The following is a 20,431-nucleotide window of genomic DNA, read 5'->3' as shown; positions in this document are numbered from 1 at the left end:
CTTTTTATTTTACTACTTTGTCGGCGTGATTGACATACCTACATATTGTTACCAAATTTCAGCTTTATAGTGCTAACGGTCACTGAGATTATCCGCGGACGGACGGACGGACAGACAGACATGGCGAAACTATAAGGGCGAAACTGTAAGTTGACTACGGAACCCTAAAAAGGAGTGTACAAGTTTCTAATGGGTCGGCAACGCGCATGTGACACCTCTTGATTTGCAGGCGTCCATAGATTACGGTGACCGCTTTCCACCAGGCGGACTGTATACCTGTTTGCCATCGACGTGGTATTAAAAAAATCATGAAGCTTTTTTATTGCTAGTCCAGAGGGCCTTCTTGGCCTCTGCATTAATATACTGTTACATGACGGTCTTTCCATATAGACATTAGGTATGCATTCTAACGTAATATTGTAAAGAGAAGTACTTGAGGCCTCATAATGACTAAGGTGGCTACATAATACACACAAAGTTAGTACAGTCAAGTGTAAAAATATGGGTGCGTACAACTTATCAAAAATATATCCCATAGCACTTTATGTCGGCGGAATAAGGTCTCGGTACATATTTTTGAGCGGATAAAATCGATACGTAAGTATTTTTGCACTTGACTGTACCTACGTAATATTTAATATTGCTTCAGTTTTATAATAATTTTATTACCCCTATTAAATACCACCAATGAGTTCCTGTAATTGGCTTAAGGTACAGCGAGGCAAATCTCGACTGGGGGGCAATTATAACTGATCCATTTTTTCCATTATTACACTATGATGTTGAGTTCTACATGTATCCACTGAACACGCCTACCATATATAACCGGCGGACACTCTGTTTAATAATAATAATGCAAACATTGTAAAACATGGAAAAAATGGACCAGTTACATTTGCCCTCCAGTCGGGATTTGCTCCGCTGCACCTTATATCATAGCTGTTGGATCTCCAAATAAATAACATAAATAAGTGTTCTGTAACTATACACTAACATATATTATACCTACAAGTTTGACAACTATTTCTAGTACTGGCACAAGTATTATTTGAACTAATAAGTTATAATTTATAATGTAGGCCAGAGTTTATCATACTTAATTTCAAAGTGCCGTATTCCTATTGGCTGCCAATGAGGAGGCACAATCAACAGATGGCGCCACCTTATTAGTCCATTGCACAGATAAAGAATTTCATACGTGAGAGCCAGATCATATTTTTTCTCTCTCTCTCACATATGAATGACAGTGACATGCCCTAGGCACTTGCACAGGCGCCGCCTGGCGGGATAAAATGTCAGTGTGCCTCCTCATTCCCACGCCACCACCGGACATGTAAATCGGACGTCTCTTACCATTACCATATAGACGGCTGAATGTCGTGTAAATCGGTTGTAACTAAAACAAGTGCGAGTCGGACTCGCTCACCGAGGGTTCCAAAAGGGGGTACAAACTTTCAATAGTTGAATCATCTAAATGTTATTCATAGAACTCTACAGATTTGACTAAATCCCTCAAGACTCAATTTCCCACATAACAAATAATATTTTAATATACAATGTTATTGTTAGACAACGTCCAAATAAAATCAAGACCATTCGACAATTTAGACATCAATAGTTTACGACTTACGACATGTCGCAAGGACGCTCCTGAACCGACCTCATTATATCAGGAAAAACGCGATGAATCGGCCTAGTATGGAAGATGATTTTTATGGAATAATAAAATTGACTCTATTTGAAAGCAGGTAATTTTATTATTTTGTTAAAAAATACACGTACAATCATTATATCAGGATACGTGAAAACGCGATATAAGGGGGAGGGGGGGGGGGGAGGACGGTATTTTTTTACATTTTCCTTCATAATTCTTTTTTTTCCACAAAAAAAAATATATAAAAAATAGTTTTGATATGTACCTACAATTTGAGCTCTTTTTAACGATACCCCACTTGACATTTACAATTTGCCCCCCTTTCGTATTGGCCATTTTGTATAATTAATATTAATAAATAAAATAAAAAATCCTCTTCATAACTATTCCAAATTTCAAGTAGATAGCATAAGTAGTTTTCGAGATATTTTAAAAATGTGACAGATGGACAGACGCACACGCACAGAGTCGCACCATAAGGGTTCCTTTCGTACCTTTTTGGTACGGAACCCTAAAAATTAGCTAATTTCTACTTGTTATACATAGGTATTATTGAGCGCTTATATCCGTACCCGTCCAATTTAAACAGCATTTTGGTTATAAACATGTCACGAGGATTAGCTGTCTATAATATATTATTAGTCTATGCCTACCTATTTTTAAAAGTTTTCAATGGCATAGAACCATACACAGTTATTTCGTTTTACAATAAGCACCATTAAATGTCTATTTTTTAGACAATCACACCTTTCTAAATATTACAACGAAATAAAACTTTCACGACTATTCGAGAAAAATACTTATTGGTATTGAGATTTGGTAAAATGATTAACTATTTATCAAAAATTAAAAACTAAAATATCTATCCTGCGAACCATCATACAAACTATGACTTTTATGAGACCACTGCCATTGCACTGACTACCATTTCGCCAGACGGTAACGGCCTGTCAGTTTTTTTATGCGATAGGAAGTAAAGTTCGCCTGATGGTGAGCGATTACTGGCGTTCATGGATATCTTAAACACCAGAAGGGTTGGAGCTGCGTCGCCGGCCTTTAAGATGGGTATGTGCGCTCTTTTCTTGAAGGTCGTATCGGTCTGGAAATACCGAACACGACAGTTCATTCCACAGTTAAATAAAGTGAGTAAAAATTAAACAGTGGCAGCTCAAGCTCCTTGCCGTCCGGAAAATAATAGTCAGTGGGTTCCTTTAGACGGTTAGATACTAATTATTACTTTATCACCTAAATAAAATTAATACCTAAGTTATTTGGTTTCCAGTAACGAATAGTATGATTTCTTCATCATAAACATTACCATAATATTTCATATTTATAAATAAGCATATTTTAAAGATTTAGATAACAAAATATCACCACACGTATGAACAAATAATAAAATTATTATTGTATCTTTCACTAATAAAAATAAATTCCCCAATTTGAACTCAAAGCACAGGCAACACACTTTATGCTTACTGCAGCTACTTACTGGTATAGTCAGAAATGTCAGATCCCAGCGTAGATTTCAACGTATTAAAACTGTAGGTACATATATAGTTGAAATCAATTTGGCCATCGCTATAAATTACTTCATGCATAGAAAAATGCAAAAAGACTTACTAAGATAAAATGCATATGTTATTTCATAAAATGTATTGTTTCATGGAGCTTATTCCAAAAACTTCGTTCTACTAAATTATTAAACCAAAATGTTTTAAATTAAAAACAGTATAATAATAATCAAAATGCAATTGATAGCAACTGCGTTTTATAATACATCCCATCTTTATATTCGATAAACAGCGTGATTTCTCTCTTATATACAACAGTACGAAGCATGACCTTCTGGATGCTTCAGGTCTTAGGCCCTACGCGGTGCTCGGAGTTAGTCCGTTTTCACATTATCCGATCCGATAACGGATGTCGGAAGGATTTCTATGGAAAAACCCAAGATGACGCCTGTAATGTATGGGATATCGGTCCTACATCCGATATCGGATCGGATAATGTATAAACGCACTTAGGCCAACACCTTTAGACACTTACCCCCTATCATAAACGTGCTCTAAAGTTATCAAGCCGATAAAGTTCGTTTGTCCTTTTCTATCACACCAATACGTCGGAAAGGGACAAACGAACTTTATCGGCTTGATAACTTTATAGAATACGTTTATGAATAAGGTAGTAACTATTTATTATTGTCCTGCGTTTGAGCACTTCGGTTCTACGTGGATCTCAGCCCTCGGCCGTCTCTATAGCGGTGGTTCACACCACGTTTCACGCAACCATTGAGGCTGTGTACCTGACGCAGCCTGTCCTAATGTTTCCAGCGACAGAGATTCCTGTGTGGCTACCATAGGTACGTTTCACGTTACTCGATAACATAAACATCACTGAAAATTACATTCAATGTATGCAGGAAGAGAACAGCAACCTCAAATAGTTACCTACTTACTAGGATTGTTACGGCTAGTAATGTATCCTAAAACTCAGGTAGTAGGCATTAGAATATTAATTTATGCTACAAACGTTCGTTCATTAAAAAGAAAATAAGTGGATCTTATCTCTTACTATTAAGGTGTACAATATTGTCATTGCATTTAGAGACACATGAACCCGCCGCCAATAGCAGCACTCCGCCTTTAAATCGCCATTCTTGAAATAAGTAATTGCGAGTAGAATTTTGTATATAAAAAAGTTTTATACTAGCTTTTATTTAATTTTAAGCTGCGGCTAAATTCGCGTGACACTTAACAATCAAGATCTACAAGAGAGAGGCAACTCTTTAAATTTTATACCATTTTTAGAATTATAAGTTATAGTAGATAGCGATAGCTTACTACTATTCAGTTCAAACTTCCTCTAGTAAGGGCTTCTGATCTTTACCCTTTGCGGATTCATCTATAATCGCATTATTTACTGGATTTTTCATATACATTCCCACCGCTATACTGACTAGACATATAGATATCACCGTACCCCAAGTGATCAAAATATTAAACAATAAATAACAAACTACCGCTGTTATAATCAGTTCTAACGCACTGGCGTAAGTTTTCAATATAGAGTTAAGATTCTTTAAGAAAAAGCTAGTCACTATACCTACAACGGCACTATTTACAATAATAAGTATCACAAAAATATTCGCTAACGAGCTGAAATCGTCAAAGACAGTTCCTAGTTCGCCTTTAAGCATAAGTATGAAGAAATTACAGATAACGGAGTCTAGATACATGAATACATTTTGTAAGAATATGTCTACGCTGGCGCCTTGTTTCTTGAGAAGGTATTCGTTGTAAGTGCCGGCTAGGCATGAGCAGAAGTTCTGGAAGTTGATGGATAGGAAGTATATGTTGAATACGTGCGACCAGAGGCTGGCATCTGCGGTCTTGGACTGGACGGAGGCGGCGTCGAAGTTCTTGAGTATGCAGCCGAGGGTCAGGATGCCAAGGGAGACCCATTGCATTAATGTCAGCTTCCTTTGGAAGAGACACTGAAACCAAGGGATTGGCGGTATTGAGTACCTATACCTACTTTCTCTGTTGCTGGCTAGTTTAAGATAATCAGTTATATACATCCTATAGAGGACGGCATATACCCATTCTATGATAAAACTAATGAATGACGATAGTCCAAGTATCTGTTACCATAACTCGAGTCTGTGCTTCATCAAGCCAGAGTTGTAAAGGAAAGTATCAAATCGATTCGCCATACCCAGCTCACGCTTCTAAAGACATTTACCTACTTGGTTACTTGAAACAGTGAGCTCGACCCCGAACTGTAATAGTAAGCAGTAGGTTGGGCCATGGTGGGAGAGAGAGGTTCACAAAGGCCAAGTTGTTGTAGAAGTAGTATATTAGCAGCAGCGGCTTGTAGGTCACCGTAACGTTCGAGTCTAGCCGGTAGCTTCTTCCAGCCGCTAGTACGAAGATATCAAGTCCCAGGCCCAGTCCAAGCCCGTGTAGATATTTTACCTACTTGGTGGTATAGTGACCTACCTGAAATAGTATAGCAGTGAGCACGACCCGGAACTGCAGCAGTATGTAGTAGGATGTCGGGTCGTAGTGCGAGAGGTTCACGAAGGCCAAGTTGTTGTAGAAGCAGTACAGTAGCGAGGGGATGAAGTACAACAACAGGAGCTTGTAGTTCAAGGCCACTGCTCGGAAAATGTGGGGCTTGTCACTGTAACAATGTTATCTTATTGTATAGTAGGTACTATTAACTGGCATGTTATACCTACTAAGTAGTATAACGTACTTTCATATACGTTCACTAAAGTTATCAAGCTGATAATAGTACATTGTGCAACAAGGGGAGGAAGCTGAATATTACTAACGAGAGTAAGTTAAATCGCGACGGCTTGCCGCAGCGATTTAAAGACTCGAGTTAGGTAATATTAGTAATATTCATACTCCCAGAGTTACACACAATGTTTTTCATCACACTCGCAGTGTAACAAATATGTAAATAGATGTAAAAAAGTTAAGTACGGTACAAGAAATTTCATTATTCCCTTGGGAGAACGATTTTTCTATAACTCACGCTCCGCCTGCGTGCAATAGCACATTTAAAGTGCGGTGTGATGAAAAGTTCGTTTGTCCCTTTCTATCACACCAATATGTCGGAAAGGGGCAAACGAACTTTATCGGCTTGACTTTAGTGAACGTTTATGAATAAGGGGGTTAATATAGACTGGTGTTTAGCTATACATGTGTAATTAGACACCAGTACAGCTCAGGATCGTGCAAAGTGGAAAAGGACAAGGAAGGCTGATCTCAAGTAGGTACCTATATGGGATACAGGTCTAGAGAAAAAGTAAAGGAGTGGAAGCCCGCTAACACCCGCGGTAGTGGCAAGCCACCCCTGAGATGGAAAGACGACATCTGCCACAAGCTGGCGAGAACTGGTGGCAGATGGCAATGGACAGGCTTGGAGGAATGGAGAGGAGGCCTATGTTCGAAGACGGGCGCTTTTAAGGCTGGTATAGATATAGATAGATACATACAATCATACATACATACAATCACGCCTGTGTCCCATAAAGGGGTAGGCATCAGAGCACATGAAATTACTAAAGCTTCAGTGCCACTCTTGGCAAATAAGGGGTTGAAAGAAAACGAAACTGTGGCATTGCAGTGACAGGTTGCCAGCCTCTCGCGTACGCCACAATTTAACCCATATCCCATAGTCGCCTTCTACGACACCCACGGGAAGAAAGAGGGTGGTGAAATTCTTAACCTATATTATTAGAATTCTGCCAATAGCCAAGCAAATAAATTGTGGCGTAGGCGAGAGGCTGGCAACCTGTCACTGCAATGTGACAGTTTCGTTTTCTTTCAACCCCTTATTTGCCAAGAGTGGCACTGAAGCTTTAGTAGTTTCATGTGTTCTGCCTACCCCTTTATGGGATACAGGCGTGATTGTATGTATGTATGTATGTATGTAGATAAAGGAAGTTTAATAGGATGGGTCATATGTGTAGAGTAAGCTCAGAGAGATCTTTTTTTTTTTTTTAATAAAATAACGTAAATTGATAGAATAGGTTGTAAGCATTTTATAAAGTAGGGTTCTGTCAGTGTAGCATAGAGTGTAGCATCATTACATGTCTCGGTGAACATTTTCTTCGGGTTACAAGAATTGGGATAAACAATACTAAAGGCCATGTGACTTTAATAAGCACGACTAATTTTACAAAAGTACCTACATTGTCTACTGATAAGAACTACATAAATTACATAGGTAATAAAGCAGCAACAACATTGTATTAGAAAATCCATATTTCAAAACAAGTTAGCACAGACATGGGGTCTCATCCGGAACAGTGCAAAATTATTTCCAAATAGATCTCATAGATGGCGCTAAGTGTCACGATTGACGATTATTATTTTTTTATCAAATAGATTTAAAGGTATTTGAAGCGTCATAAATTAAGTACATTATAAATTAAATACAAACATCGATGACAACACAAATTTAATGCATTATTTTAGAAATTTTCAAAGAAATAATATCACGTAATATATTGCTACTGACTATGACGCAACAACGTGAACAACCTGCGCGCGACAGTATCGAGCTACCTAAATTTTATTGCATATTGTCACTAGATGGAGCTGTCACTATCTACAGTATACTGCCAACGAAACGGTGCGATTGTGTGCGTTCCGTTTATTGAGATATATGTACTACGTACTATAGGCGACGTTGCCAGACGAAAACTCTGCACAAGCTGACAAATGCGCGGAGTGCGCGAAGCGGTAATTTACGCGTAGAGTAGTAAGTCCACCATCAGATGTGACACATTATTATATTCCGCCTGTCAAAATTATTTATTTATTTATTTACAACTTAAAAAATACAAAGTAAGCGATCACTGCCGCCCATGGACACCCGAAACACCAGGGGTGTTGGAGGTGCGTTGCCGGCCTTTAAGATGGATGTACGCTCTTTTCTTGAAGATTTATCTTCTTTTTTAAAATACAAATATATACTTATATATAATAATATATATATAGTGCGGTCAGTTTTTTTGGACAAAGCGTAGGTATCCATTGTTCTCTTTTTTCATGACCAGGCCAAAGAAAACAGCAAAAAGTGAGCGTGCTAAAAATACAATTTTACTCAATAACTGTTACCAATCAATAAACAAATTAACTTTTTTTTTTTTATATTATACATAGTAACATAATTCATAAAGTAGTAAGTAGTAAGTAGTTACCTAATAATTTTCCAAATTGAAATAAATATATTTCGCAAATCTATTAGAGGTGAAACACATTAGTAGGAACAATGAAAATGGCACATCTGCGCGGTTAACTTTTTAGTCTATGATTGCGTCACCAAAATCGCGCAGCCTCGCTCCCGCTCGCGTGTTCGTAGAATATTCAGCTGTCAGCCGATAATATTTGTTTGTGTACGTTAATAATGTAGGTATACGTTTGTAGTAGTGTGCGTGACAAAAATGTCGTCTATTTCTATTAAACAGCTGCCAATGATCGAAATTCAAATTAGTTGAACAATTTCCATTGAAAAAAAAAGTTTGTAATGCATCGGTCCGAATTGTGGATACTAGTTTTATCATCTTTTAGTAGATACAATTGAATGTAAAATTATTTATTTTGCCTGACACTCTTGAGTATTTTTTATGCCGTTATTTTAATTTTACAATATAATATTTGGAATATGGTGCTTATAATTATTAAATATAAAACATTTTTTAAATACTTTTTGATACAAAATCATACTTCATTGATTTGGAACAATGCTTTTTATCGGACCTACAGTCAACCAATTGGAACCCTAGGCCACTGTAGAACTATGTCATAGTAACGTTATAAATCAGATTGTAAGAAACCTCTTACTGCTTGTCATTTTGACATGGTTGTAGAGTGGCCTAGGGTTCCAATTGGTTGACTGTACATCCGACACTATCGGAAGCGTTTATCGGATGTAGGATGTCGATCTGACACCCGATATCGGATCGGATAATGTGAAAACGGCCTAAGCATTAACCGTTAGTGCGTTTTCACATTATCCGATCCGATATCGGATGTAGGACCGATATCCCATACATTGAAGCCGCCATCTTTGATTTTTGCCTTTGAAATCCTTCCGACATTTGCTACATGCACGACCGATGCGATGCATGCGAAATCAAACCTTATCGATATGGAAGTATGAGACGCGACGATTGCCGACTGGCTAGGATTTCCGAACGCACACGAATGCGCGCTCGGTCGCCGATTTGCGGCGGAGTGGGCCTAGACCTCGACGCGACGCCGCACTTGCGTCGCGCGAAGCGCAACAGCATTTTAAAACATTATTTTTGTACAAATATAATTATTTATTAACCACATCAGCCCCCCCCTCCCCCCGACCAAACCAAACCAAAACACACTACATTTTTGCATTTTTCCCCTCGCTAGGTCGGAAACACGCGTTTTGTCCTTCAATACCAGCAGGTAAAAACCCACTAGTGGATAAAGTAATTTGACCTTGAATATAGTCATATAGTGAATCTAGTGATGACGATATGTTTTACCACCTGTGGAACTCCTGGAAGCAGTGATAAACGCGTTTTTTGCGTTGTACTTTCCTCGCTATAGTGAGGGAAAATGTTGTTGTGTATCGTGGTTCAACTATAGAATACTTTCGCTTGCTCGTTTTTCAATTCCACACTCGCCGTTAAAATACAACTTTGCACTCTTGTATAACAAATAACTATGTATTTTATATTTTTGAATATATTTTTTCAGACTGGCACTTAAAAAGAGTTTAAACGTTTTTTTTTTCTAAAAACCTAAATTTTTCAACAAAGGTTACCAAGGCTCGATCGGCGCGCCTAGTGGACGCCAGGCTTAAATTGTCTGGTCTTGGTGTTTTAATAATTTTATGTGTTTATAGTCGTAATTTATTTGCGAAGTATTAATTTTATATCTGTATTTTTAAATTACACTATGTTGTGGTACCGGGAAGCATATTTTAACTTAAAAGGACGTAATGACAACATTTCATACCATGTTTCAGAAAATAAATAGTTTCGGAGTTTAAATTAAGTTTGCAGTGTTTGCACAATTTTATGAATAAAAATATTACTCTCGAAAATGTTTTATCAAATACGTACTTTACATTTTGTTCATTATGTTTACTACATGTACATTCTTAGCTATTATACTTATGTATTTCTTACATAATAATATTCATTTCCATATTTCTAATTAACTACGCGCCTGCTTTAGAGTGCTTTAAATTTTAACAAATCAATGCATCCTTTGGTCGGGGGCTGGGGCCTCTCAACTCAAGGTCGCCGGCGCCGTGGTCGCGGGGCGCGGGGCGTGGGGCGCGGGGTGGGGCGCCGCGGATCTCGTTCATTCAATTCCGCTTACATGTGTTGCGGACAGAGCGAGTATATTATACGTACGCGGCGAGCACACATACAAGCCGCACGGCAACGCCATCTAGTAATGTTCGACTTTAAACGTCCATGTGACGTTATAGGTTTAGTGCGTGAAAGCTAAAACAGATGTCGCAAGATGTTGCAGTTTGATGACTATTTCGACGTAGGATACTGATAAGAGTTTTGTTGGCCACGCGTGGCTACTGGCGCCATCTAGCTCTTTGAGTGTGGATTAAATTTAGCCTACAGGTCTAGAATACTTAGGACGGCGCCCATTTTTAGTATGGGATTAGGTATCTGTACTAGTATTATTTGATCTGTGGCACAGATAACGTATTTTGATGTGCGTTACATTACAACCACAAAGTTGTTTAATTCCTACGTATCTAATTTGTAATTTCATGCACTCGCTACAGTGATTGCTGATAGCAAGTTGGGACGGCTAATCTACTCGTACGATTAAGTACTTATGCCAGTTATGTACATTAATAAAAATAATAAATATTCGGGGCGTTGCTATGTTGCAGTTTGGCGGTTATATTGGATGCGAAATCGCTCCGGTGTGAAAACGGGTTATTCCCAAAGATAGGACGCTTAAAACGAACATTAGGTACATTGAAATGCCTATAATTATCTTTTCCCCTCACTAGCTCGGAAACACGTGTTTTGTCCTTTAATACCAGTGGGTAAAAACGCATTTTATCCACTAGTGGGTAAAGTAATTTGACCTTGAATAAAGTCAAATTAACTGCTTTAAAATTATAAAAGTAGGTGAATCTAGTAATAAAGATGATTTACCACCTGTGGAACTACTAAGAAGCAGTGATAAACGCATTTTTGTAGTTTCCTCGCTATAGTGAGGGGAAAAGTGTTGTGTTACACTCGGGTGCAAATGTATTTTACATCTCGTGTGTTAAAAATCTCGCAAGTTCAGGATTCTATAGAATCCTTTCAATTGCTCGTTTTTCAATTCCACACTCGGCGTTAAAATACAACTTTGCCCCCTTGTATAACAAATAACTATTATCGCTCACACGTTGCTCATTGACGGGACATGATGACGGTCAATGATACCACGCGAGCAAAATATCCATTATGCACTTGCAGTGGAGATAGGAATAGGCGGGTCAATGTACGCAATTCCTATGGCTAAGAGGAAACATATAAATGAATTATGTTAATCTGAGTATGAGTGCTAGGGAAGCATAAGCATGTAGATTAGGAGGACCAGTTTTAAATTAAATTCTAACTATTATATTAATTAAAAGCATAAACACATCTCTCTTGAAGTGAATGTGTGCAATAAGCAGTTGACATGTTACACTACAAAAATACTACTACAAAACAAAGAAATATTCACGTAATCAAATAATCACATATTTTCAGCAGTAAGAGTGCAGCACTTAGAGGAAACCGGAAACTCTTAGAGTACCTTATAGGGTCATTGTGCGTATTTTTGTCCACAAGCGAAATAGCAAATAATTTGTTACTTAGTTTTTGTAATGTGCTAGTACGGAAACATAGTTTTTAGCTTTTCATATAGAAGATAGGTGCCAACATGGATTCCCATAAGTACGGCAAGTAAAGTTCAAAAACACAAACTCTACTTAGACTTATATTGACCGGGATATAAACTGTGATTACCTTTTTTTTTACCCAAACCCTACTATACGCCTAAAATATTTTTCGACAAGCTTTCATAGATTACTTTCACAAACAAATGGTATTGATGAGGTATTGATGCATTGAGTCAGTTTATCTATCATCTGTGTTAGTGACGCCCCCTAACCAAAGTTTTGCATAATACATGTATTTACTATTACTTAGTGTATGTATATAAAGGCCTGTGCATGAAAATACAACGAAAAATTCTACCCAAATGGTTTAATCAATCATTACTTACAATACACTTCATTGGCACCAAACGGAATTTCACATGAAAAGAAATGAAATTTAATGGAATTTAACAGGAAGCTTTATAAAAGTTCTAAAATAATTATTTATTTTTATACAATTTTTATACAAACATTTAACAGTAACTTAAAAATAAGTGCAGTGATATACACACATCAGCTATCAGCTGCTAGTGTATCAAATAATATAATATAATAATAATAATATAGATTGCATAGGAAAATATAATATAAATACTCTATGCTTGCAATTAATGTCCCCACCCTCCTACCTCAATAATAAATATGCATATAAATATAACAACCCACCACCAAAAATTATAGAACTCGACACACTAAGAGGCATAAGGAGCTGAAACATGTTGACTTTCATGCATTACCGCAAAGCCCAATTTCCGCATGGATGTCTAATTCTATTGATTTAGTATTACAAATATAGTTACTAGGTGGGTGAGAATTAACACTTTCATTGCTAGGCCAAAATCAAAGTCCTTCACTGAATGTTGGCGTAAATACAAACATATATATAAGACTCCCCCGTGGAGTCCAATCGCACACACGCAATGAACTCAATGAATAAACAACGCCACACGCTGAGTACTCCGCTGTGGAGTTCATTTATTTCTATGCCGTATGCTAGCGATTCCTCTAGGGAGTCCAGGGCTGTCACAAAGGACAAAATTCGCCATGCATGCATTTAGTTTGCAAAGTGAACATAAAAAATAAAATCCCACGGTAAGGAAAATAAGGCTTGTGTTATGGGTACCAGGCGGCGATGTATACAATACGTATAAACATCCATCCGTTTCATAAAGTTACAATTTACAATGTCACTGTTTGCGTCTCTTTCTATCCAATGTGTTAGATAGAGAAGGAAACAGCGAAATTGCAAATTATAACTTTATAAAACGCGACCCTGTACGTACATTCAGTTAGGTCTCCCCTGCCGACCTCTGGCAGTCGGTTTGTTTGTTCAGATGTTTTAGTACCTAATAAATATTTTTTTACATTTAAGCAAATAAGATTTAATATTCCATTGGTAACGTTATGTAGAAGAAAATGAGGAAAATATGCAAGCTTTTAAATTGTTTTTTTTCTAATTAAAAAAAAAAAAGCACGTGACAGCCCTGAAATTTTCTAATCCTAAAAAACGAGGTAAAGTGACAGCCCTGAAATATCGTAAGTTTCGTAAGAACTCGCTAGAGGAGTAGGATAGCATGGCGTTTAGTCATCTATAATTATATAGTACGAACTCCTCTCAGGAGTCGTGTCGCATGTGGACATAGTTTAAAACTCCACGGTGGAGTTCTTAGCAATGAAAGTGTTAAAATACTTTTTATGTACTGATAAACTAGCCCAATTGCAAGGATTCTTGTAAGAATTTTCAATAACAAACTAGGTGGTGGTCTCCTGTTGTATGAGATATGGATTCCTGTTGGCACTACATACAAACATGCTTCAAATGGGTGCTTTCGGTATAATAGTAATTTGTAAATTTTGTCATTATAAAACAAAATTACTTTAGATAAGTTTCTAGGTGTAATTCTGATAAATATAATTATCATTGCACAGGAATTTCAATGATTGACTTGACATTTCACAAATAAATAGCATTTATTCCTTTAAGCCCCATGATATAGAAAAAAGGTTGAGATGAGAAACAGTAACTGGGAAAATCAAATTTATTCTCTTTGGTTTAAAAATAGAATATTAAGGTTCCAGTCAACAGAAAAAAACTGTAGGAAAAATCCTTCAAAACATTACAGTAGAGTCCATTTATATTAGGTTGTTATATTAATATTTATTTAAGCAATATTAACACTTAATGAGTAAATACCCACAACAACTATTCCACAATGAATGTCTTGTAATAAAAGGAATTTACTTATTATTGATATAATAGTTTAAATGAAATTATTATAAATCATACTTTCGTCTATATGAGTAGAGTGTAGCGGAAGCCACAAGTTTTAACAGCTCAGTAAGAAACACCACCAGAGTCGTATTATATGAATATCCTCCATGCGCGTTCTTAGATGCAGTCACGAACACACCTGAAACGTAAAACAAAACAAAAATTCATGTAACAAAAAATAATACTCAATGCCAAAATGGCCTATTGTAGTACTAGTACTATAGGTATAAAATTCAAATTCCGGGAACGAGGAGAGGAAGTAAGCAAATCGATAACGATATGGTACATTAAACCAGACGTTTTTGATAAGGAAAAATAGTTGCCTACTGTAACGAATAGTGAATTGTAAAGCTTACCTTGAAATACAAATAATATTATGTACAGAGCAAATGTAATAAATCCCTCTTTATTAGGGAATAGATTTTGGAGTTCTTTCATTGTAAGTCCATCACTTCCTGTTCACACACTGTAACTAAGTATAAAACAAAATTCAATTTCAATTTATTTTAAAATCGGTTTTTCTGAAACGAGTCGCGAACTCGCGAACGAAACAAACAGCTAAACAAACAATTGAGCAAGATGGGATACCAGCAGTGGTCCGAATTGAAGAAGACTATGATTAATAATTATGGTTTGTTTAAAATTATATTGATGAATAAATATATACTTACTTACAATTATTCAACTGTATCAAAAACATTACTAAAAAGCCTCTTATTGGAGAATTAAAACATGTTATATATATAAAAATATGAGTCGACTATTATAGACAATAATTTAGTATGATGTGGACTGAGCCCATGTGACATGTGGCACTGACATTTTCGACATCATTCTAGACATTGTTTTAACAGCCGTGATAACCCGAGTTTTTCAACCTTCATTGACAGGTTGGTCTCAGCACTCTCAGCTGACAGCTAGTACTGTCATGTACGTCATGTACATGGCATTGATTTTATTGTTGTTGAAATTTCCTGAAAATGAAATGAATTGTTCATGAGTAAAGTGATATGTGATTTACCATCGCTACTCATATTATATTTGGTGTGGTGTACGCGATTCATCCGTGGTTGTTAAACACTAACAGTGGTTTGGGTCTGTGACAATGGAAGAAGACGACAGTACTTGGTAAATAAATGAACGCAATTGGTCGTCGTGTTATCCAGATTGTTACGATTGTATGCTTGTTATGATGCTAATGCTAATAAAAATGTCTAGCATTTATCTTTTCCTCAATTATTGGTGTATTAAGTATGACCTAATTGATTAAAATGTACATTGTAGGACTGTACTTATGGCAAGACATTTCTTATCTTTCTCGCGTCCATAACGCGATAAGTAGTGAGTGAGTCAATATTAAGCATTTAATTGGCATTTTCAGGTTGATTGAACTGGAATCGGCGCTTCTCGATGGTTGCTCTGCTCACGAAATAAACATGCTCACAAAAGGTAAAAAGATTCCAGAAAGCCTGCGTCCTGACGTTTGGCTCCTCTGTCTCAATTGCCAAGATGCTAGCAACCAGCTGTTGCTCTTCGATGAAATCTTTGATTTGACCAATCAGAACGAACTGAGAGATGATGTGAAGAAGTTTGTAAAAAGTCTGGGTAATGATGATGATGATAAACTCTCAGTCATTTCTGACATTGAATCAATTATCACATTTTACTGCAAGTCCAAATCCATTCAATACACGTCTAATAATGGATGGATTGAAATTTTATTGCCATTGTTGAGTTTAAAATTACCAAGGGCAGATACATACAATTTGTTTGAAAAAGTAATAAACCTATACATTCCAAAAGGCTGTACTAAAAATGGTGTACCATTTCATATACTGCGGTTGGTTCTACAATATCATGACCCAGAGCTGTGTTCGTTCTTGGACACCAAGAGGATAACTCCAGAGCAGTACTGCTTGCCGTGGCTCAGGTCTCTCTTTGCTGGAACATGCAGTTTGGATGTTGTTCTCTTCATGTGGGACTTGTACTTTCAGAGATCTGATCCCTTCTTCATTTTCTTTCTCTGTTTAATAATGATAATAAACTCTAGAGAACAACTGCTCCAAATGAAGAATGAAGACAAATCTGAAATAATTGAAACTCTGAGCAGAATGCCGGCTGATTTGGAAGCACCTGATGTTTCAGATTTTTGCTCATTAGCTCATTATTATTCCTTAAAAACACCAGTTTCATTCCGAGATGATGTCCTAGATGTTTTGTTTTCAACAAATGGCCTCGAGATTAACTCTAAACTTTATTCTCAAGCCCTCTGTCTTCCTGTAGCGGTCCATGAACTAATAGAGAGTGCCACCGTAGATGCATCAGACATAGATAGTGTTAAGTACTTCTTGGTTGATTGCCGGCCAGCAGAGCAGTACAATGCCGGGCACTTGTCTACTGCCTTCCATTTAGATTGCAATCTCATGCTCCAAGAACCAAATGCATTTAATACTGCAGTACAAGGCTTACTCAATGCCCAGCGACAGGCGTTGGCTGCTGGATCATTGGCAGCCGGTGAACATCTATGTTTTGTTGGTTCTGGTAGGACAGAGGAGGACAGCTATGCACACATGGTTATAGCATCATTCTTAAAAAGGAATACCAAATATATCTCAATGCTGGATGGTGGATTTGTAGCCATACATGACTACTTCGGTCCCCACATGACAGATTGCTTGGAAGAACACAATCCAGCCTCATGCTTAGTCTGTGCCCCGCAAAATAACAATGACGGAGTTGAATCACACCAAAGTAACACAAGAGACAATGCACCGGCCATACAGTTGTTTAGCAAACTTTCATCAGCGATGAAGGCTAAAAGTCAAGAAGTGAAAGGCAAGTTGATAGAATATATTGTGAATCCAAATGCTACTGGGGCTACTGGGGAATGGCACGTTTCCGCCAGCGACAGGAAAGAGCAGAGATACCGTAATGTTCCGCCAGTGTTCAGTATTAATGACGAAGACGATGATTCTCGTTCAGATTCCAGAAAGGACCTGGCAGACTCAGATATGTTGGAAGAAACCGTGGATCTTAACACATTCCTAAAAGAGCACAATGTCGTCGACAATTTCTTGTGTCAAGAGGTGCTACTCAATGGTTACATGTATGACTCCTGCCTAGTTGTTACCGAGACACATTTAATAGTTCTGCGGGACATTCCAAACAAGCGGGGCATGTACAAGGTGTTGTCTCGAAGGCCGCTCTCGACCATAGTGAAGATAACGGCAAAAAAGCGGCACCCAGAACTGATCACATTCAAGTACGGCGTGCCCGACGGAGATAACTTGCTAATTAAGGATATGGATCGTTTTTTGATACCCAACGCGTCGCTGGCGACTAAAGTGGTCTCCAACCAGATAGTGCAACAGCTGGACAACAAATAAACCATTTTAATGTAGAAACTAGAATGATTCCAAAAGGTACTATAAATTCGCCTCAGTATTCGACTTTGAACCCAATTAGTGTAGTATAAGCTTTATTATTATTAATTATACTTGTTGATAAATCTAGACGTGGATCTTTAATTTTACAAAATTATAAAAGTATTCGTAAACATTTGATAGGCTACTCAGCGAGAGTTAAAGCAATTTAATAGTTATTTGTTATACAAGGGAGCAAAGTTGTATTTTAACGCCGAGTGTGGAATTGAAAAACGAGCAAGTGAAAGGATTCTATAGTTGAACCACGAGCGAAGCGAGTGGTTCGAGAATAGAATCCTGAACTTGCGAGTTTTTTAACACACGAGAAGTAAAATACATTTGCACCCGAGTGTAACACAAAACTTTTCCCCTCACTATAGCGAGGAAACTACAACGCAAAAAAATGCGTTTATCACTGCTTCCAGTAGTTCCACAGGTGGTAAATCATCTTTATTACTAGATTCACCTACTTTTATCAATTTTAAAGCAGTTAATTTGACTTTATTCAAGGTCAAATTACTTTACCCACTAGTGGATAAAATGCGTTTTTGCCCGCTGGTATTAAAGGACAAAACACGTGTTTCCGAGCTAGTGAGGGGAAAAAATGTTTTTGTGATTACATGTTAATAGATTCACTTTGCTTTTCTTTGCACATACATATTTGATGTTAATTAATATCTTACTACCTGTATGTTCTGATGCATATTAGCTAAGTTACTTATACCTAGGTATTGAATATTATATCTAGATTTAGTGCTTAGTGCTAATAATTAGGTTCCTAGTTCAGAACTAAACATCAACCACTTTGAAGCATCAAATATACATAAGCACCCATTTTAGCTATTATTTGTTCTTGAATGTAGTTACCACCCTTATCATAATTAAATAACTCCTAAGTACCTATTAGTAGGTTATAATTCTACCATTTCATATAGTCCTTGCAAGATTCAATAGTATACCTACGTTTAGTGAATGACAAATCAATAGTAATTAAATTGTTCAATCTTATGGATATCTATGCATTTATTTCAATGTCTATGCTGTAATAAAAGAGTCTGATAGGTGGTAAATATTTTATATAAGGTATAGCGGGACAATTACGACTGGTTTTACAATGTTTGTAACGCGTGTTCAGTGGATACATGTGGAACTCAATAGTGGAAAAAATGAATCAGTTACAATTGCCCCCAGTCGGGATTTGTCCCGCTGTACTTTACTAGTACTTATTGACGCTAGTTTTTCTTGGTTTAGCATATTTTTTAATAAATTAAATGTTATTAACTTGTTGATGGTCACAGTCAGCTGTTGCCTTTATCGGAAAATCCTGCTAAGGAGTCCAAAGACGCTAACGATGGTTACAGCCGACGCGTCGCCAATAGATCACTAGTGCAAAGGGGACTTATACGCGACTCTGTAAAGTTTGATTTCGCATATGCAACCCCTGTAATTTCTGTGGTGTTCAAAGGTTAACCTCCTAAGTCCCGCGTTCCTTTAAAAATAACAAAACATATTCAAATTTTGAACTAAATACCTTACCAGAATTATATGACTATTGTCAAGAGGGACGCTGTTATTTTGATGTATGCGGTAAAAGTTTAGTTTAGTATGAAGAAAATAGTTCTAATGAAATTCCGCAACATGACGCGTAGTCATATTATATTTCCGGCAGGCGAGCATGGTCGCGCGATAAATGATACAACATCAGGCCGTCTCTTCCGCACTATTTGTAAGTGCGATAGGGACGGCCTGATGCTTTATCGTTTATCGCGCGTCCATGCTATCGGTGCTGCAGGGCAATCATGGTCGTGCGATAAATGATAAAGCATCAGGCCGTCCCTATCGCACTATTTGTAAGTGCGATAGGGATAGCCAAATGTTTTATCATTTATCGCGCGACCATAATTGCCTGCCTGGTCAAATGGGTCAGGCTTTACAATAGGATTAAAGTTTCAAATTAAACACCGATAAAATGAGTCTGGGTCTTAGAAAGTTGATTAATTTGTACACACTTAATCTTAATTGAGTTTACCTACCATTCCGATAATATTGCACAATTTACCTATCATACTTCTATGTTATACGTTATAACAATTTCTTGACACTTGTGTTTATTTCCAATGTGTGTAAAGTACCGCGTTAGCACGAAATTCTCTGTTCTAGCAGTTATAAAATTTATTTGGGTTAGCACTTCTACTAATACAAGTATGTATAATTGAATAGGCCCTTAACCCTGTAGACGTCTAGCAACTTTAAAGGCTGTATATACATGTAACATTCAAAGCAAATCTGTTTTGAGTAAGTTATAGAATACAGAATACAGAATCATTTATTTCTCCAACATAGGTGTACATAAGTTGTTACATTAGTACTTTACATTTCAGTTCAGTTTCACTATGTAGCGCCTTACGGCATACAAATTTGAGAGCATGCATGTCAAAATATAAATGAATAATTTGGTGTTGAGTTGAGTAAATTATAAATTAATACCTTTTTGAATTTCAAATAATATATTGTAGACGGGTTGTCATAGCGCGTATATATGTATAATTGTATACATATTGTCGTGCCATAATTTCCGTCAGTCGAAAAAGCTACAAATTTAAAAATGCACTCAAAAAGTGTTATCGT

The 20,431-nt window shown here is 37.1% G+C and overlaps 2 protein-coding genes across 3 annotated transcripts; one reads left to right on the top strand and one right to left on the bottom strand.

The window, feature by feature from the left end:
• Positions 1–1,849: 1,849 nt before the first annotated feature.
• LOC125231152 (UDP-galactose transporter senju) lies at positions 1,850–14,919 on the bottom strand. 2 transcript variants are annotated; one of them, XM_048136517.1, is made up of 5 exons: positions 14,738–14,919; positions 14,397–14,520; positions 12,457–12,462; positions 5,656–5,839; positions 1,850–5,150 (listed from the first exon to the last, which is right to left on the bottom strand). In XM_048136517.1, exons 1-5 carry the CDS (start codon positions 14,817–14,819, stop codon positions 4,509–4,511), a joined length of 1,038 nt encoding a protein of 345 aa, XP_047992474.1. In that variant the 5' UTR covers positions 14,820–14,919; the 3' UTR covers positions 1,850–4,508. The 2 variants fall into 2 exon arrangements, with proteins under 2 accessions (XP_047992474.1, XP_047992480.1); XM_048136523.1 differs by lacking the exon at positions 12,457–12,462.
• Positions 14,920–15,323: 404 nt separating this feature from the next.
• On the top strand, positions 15,324–17,970 carry LOC125231065 (TBC1 domain family member 23). The gene is made up of 2 exons (XM_048136411.1): positions 15,324–15,509; positions 15,763–17,970. Exons 1-2 carry the CDS (start codon positions 15,487–15,489, stop codon positions 17,765–17,767), a joined length of 2,028 nt encoding a protein of 675 aa, XP_047992368.1. The 5' UTR covers positions 15,324–15,486; the 3' UTR covers positions 17,768–17,970.
• The last annotated feature ends 2,461 nt before the right edge of the window (positions 17,971–20,431 follow it).

Source organism: Leguminivora glycinivorella, chromosome 1, assembly GCF_023078275.1.
Source record: "Leguminivora glycinivorella isolate SPB_JAAS2020 chromosome 1, LegGlyc_1.1, whole genome shotgun sequence".
In the NCBI taxonomy this organism is placed as follows: Eukaryota; Metazoa; Arthropoda; class Insecta; order Lepidoptera; family Tortricidae; genus Leguminivora; species Leguminivora glycinivorella.
This window is presented reverse-complemented; position numbering and strand designations above follow the sequence as displayed.

Excerpts from the sequence above, each read along its gene's own strand:
- LOC125231065 (XM_048136411.1), top strand. The coding sequence starts at position 15,487 with ATGGAAGAAGACGACAGTACTTG. Across the intron at positions 15,510-15,762 it reads GAAGAAGACGACAGTACTTG|GTTGATTGAACTGGAATCGG; the intron begins GTAAATAAATGA and ends TGGCATTTTCAG.
- LOC125231152 (XM_048136517.1), bottom strand. The coding sequence starts at position 14,819 with ATGAAAGAACTCCAAAATCTATTCCCTAATAAAGAGGGATTTATTACA. Across the intron at positions 14,521-14,737 it reads AATATTATTTGTATTTCAAG|GTGTGTTCGTGACTGCATCT; the intron begins GTAAGCTTTACA and ends TTTACGTTTCAG. Across the intron at positions 5,151-5,655 it reads TCACTGCTATACTATTTCAG|TGTCTCTTCCAAAGGAAGCT; the intron begins GTAGGTCACTAT and ends CCTTGGTTTCAG.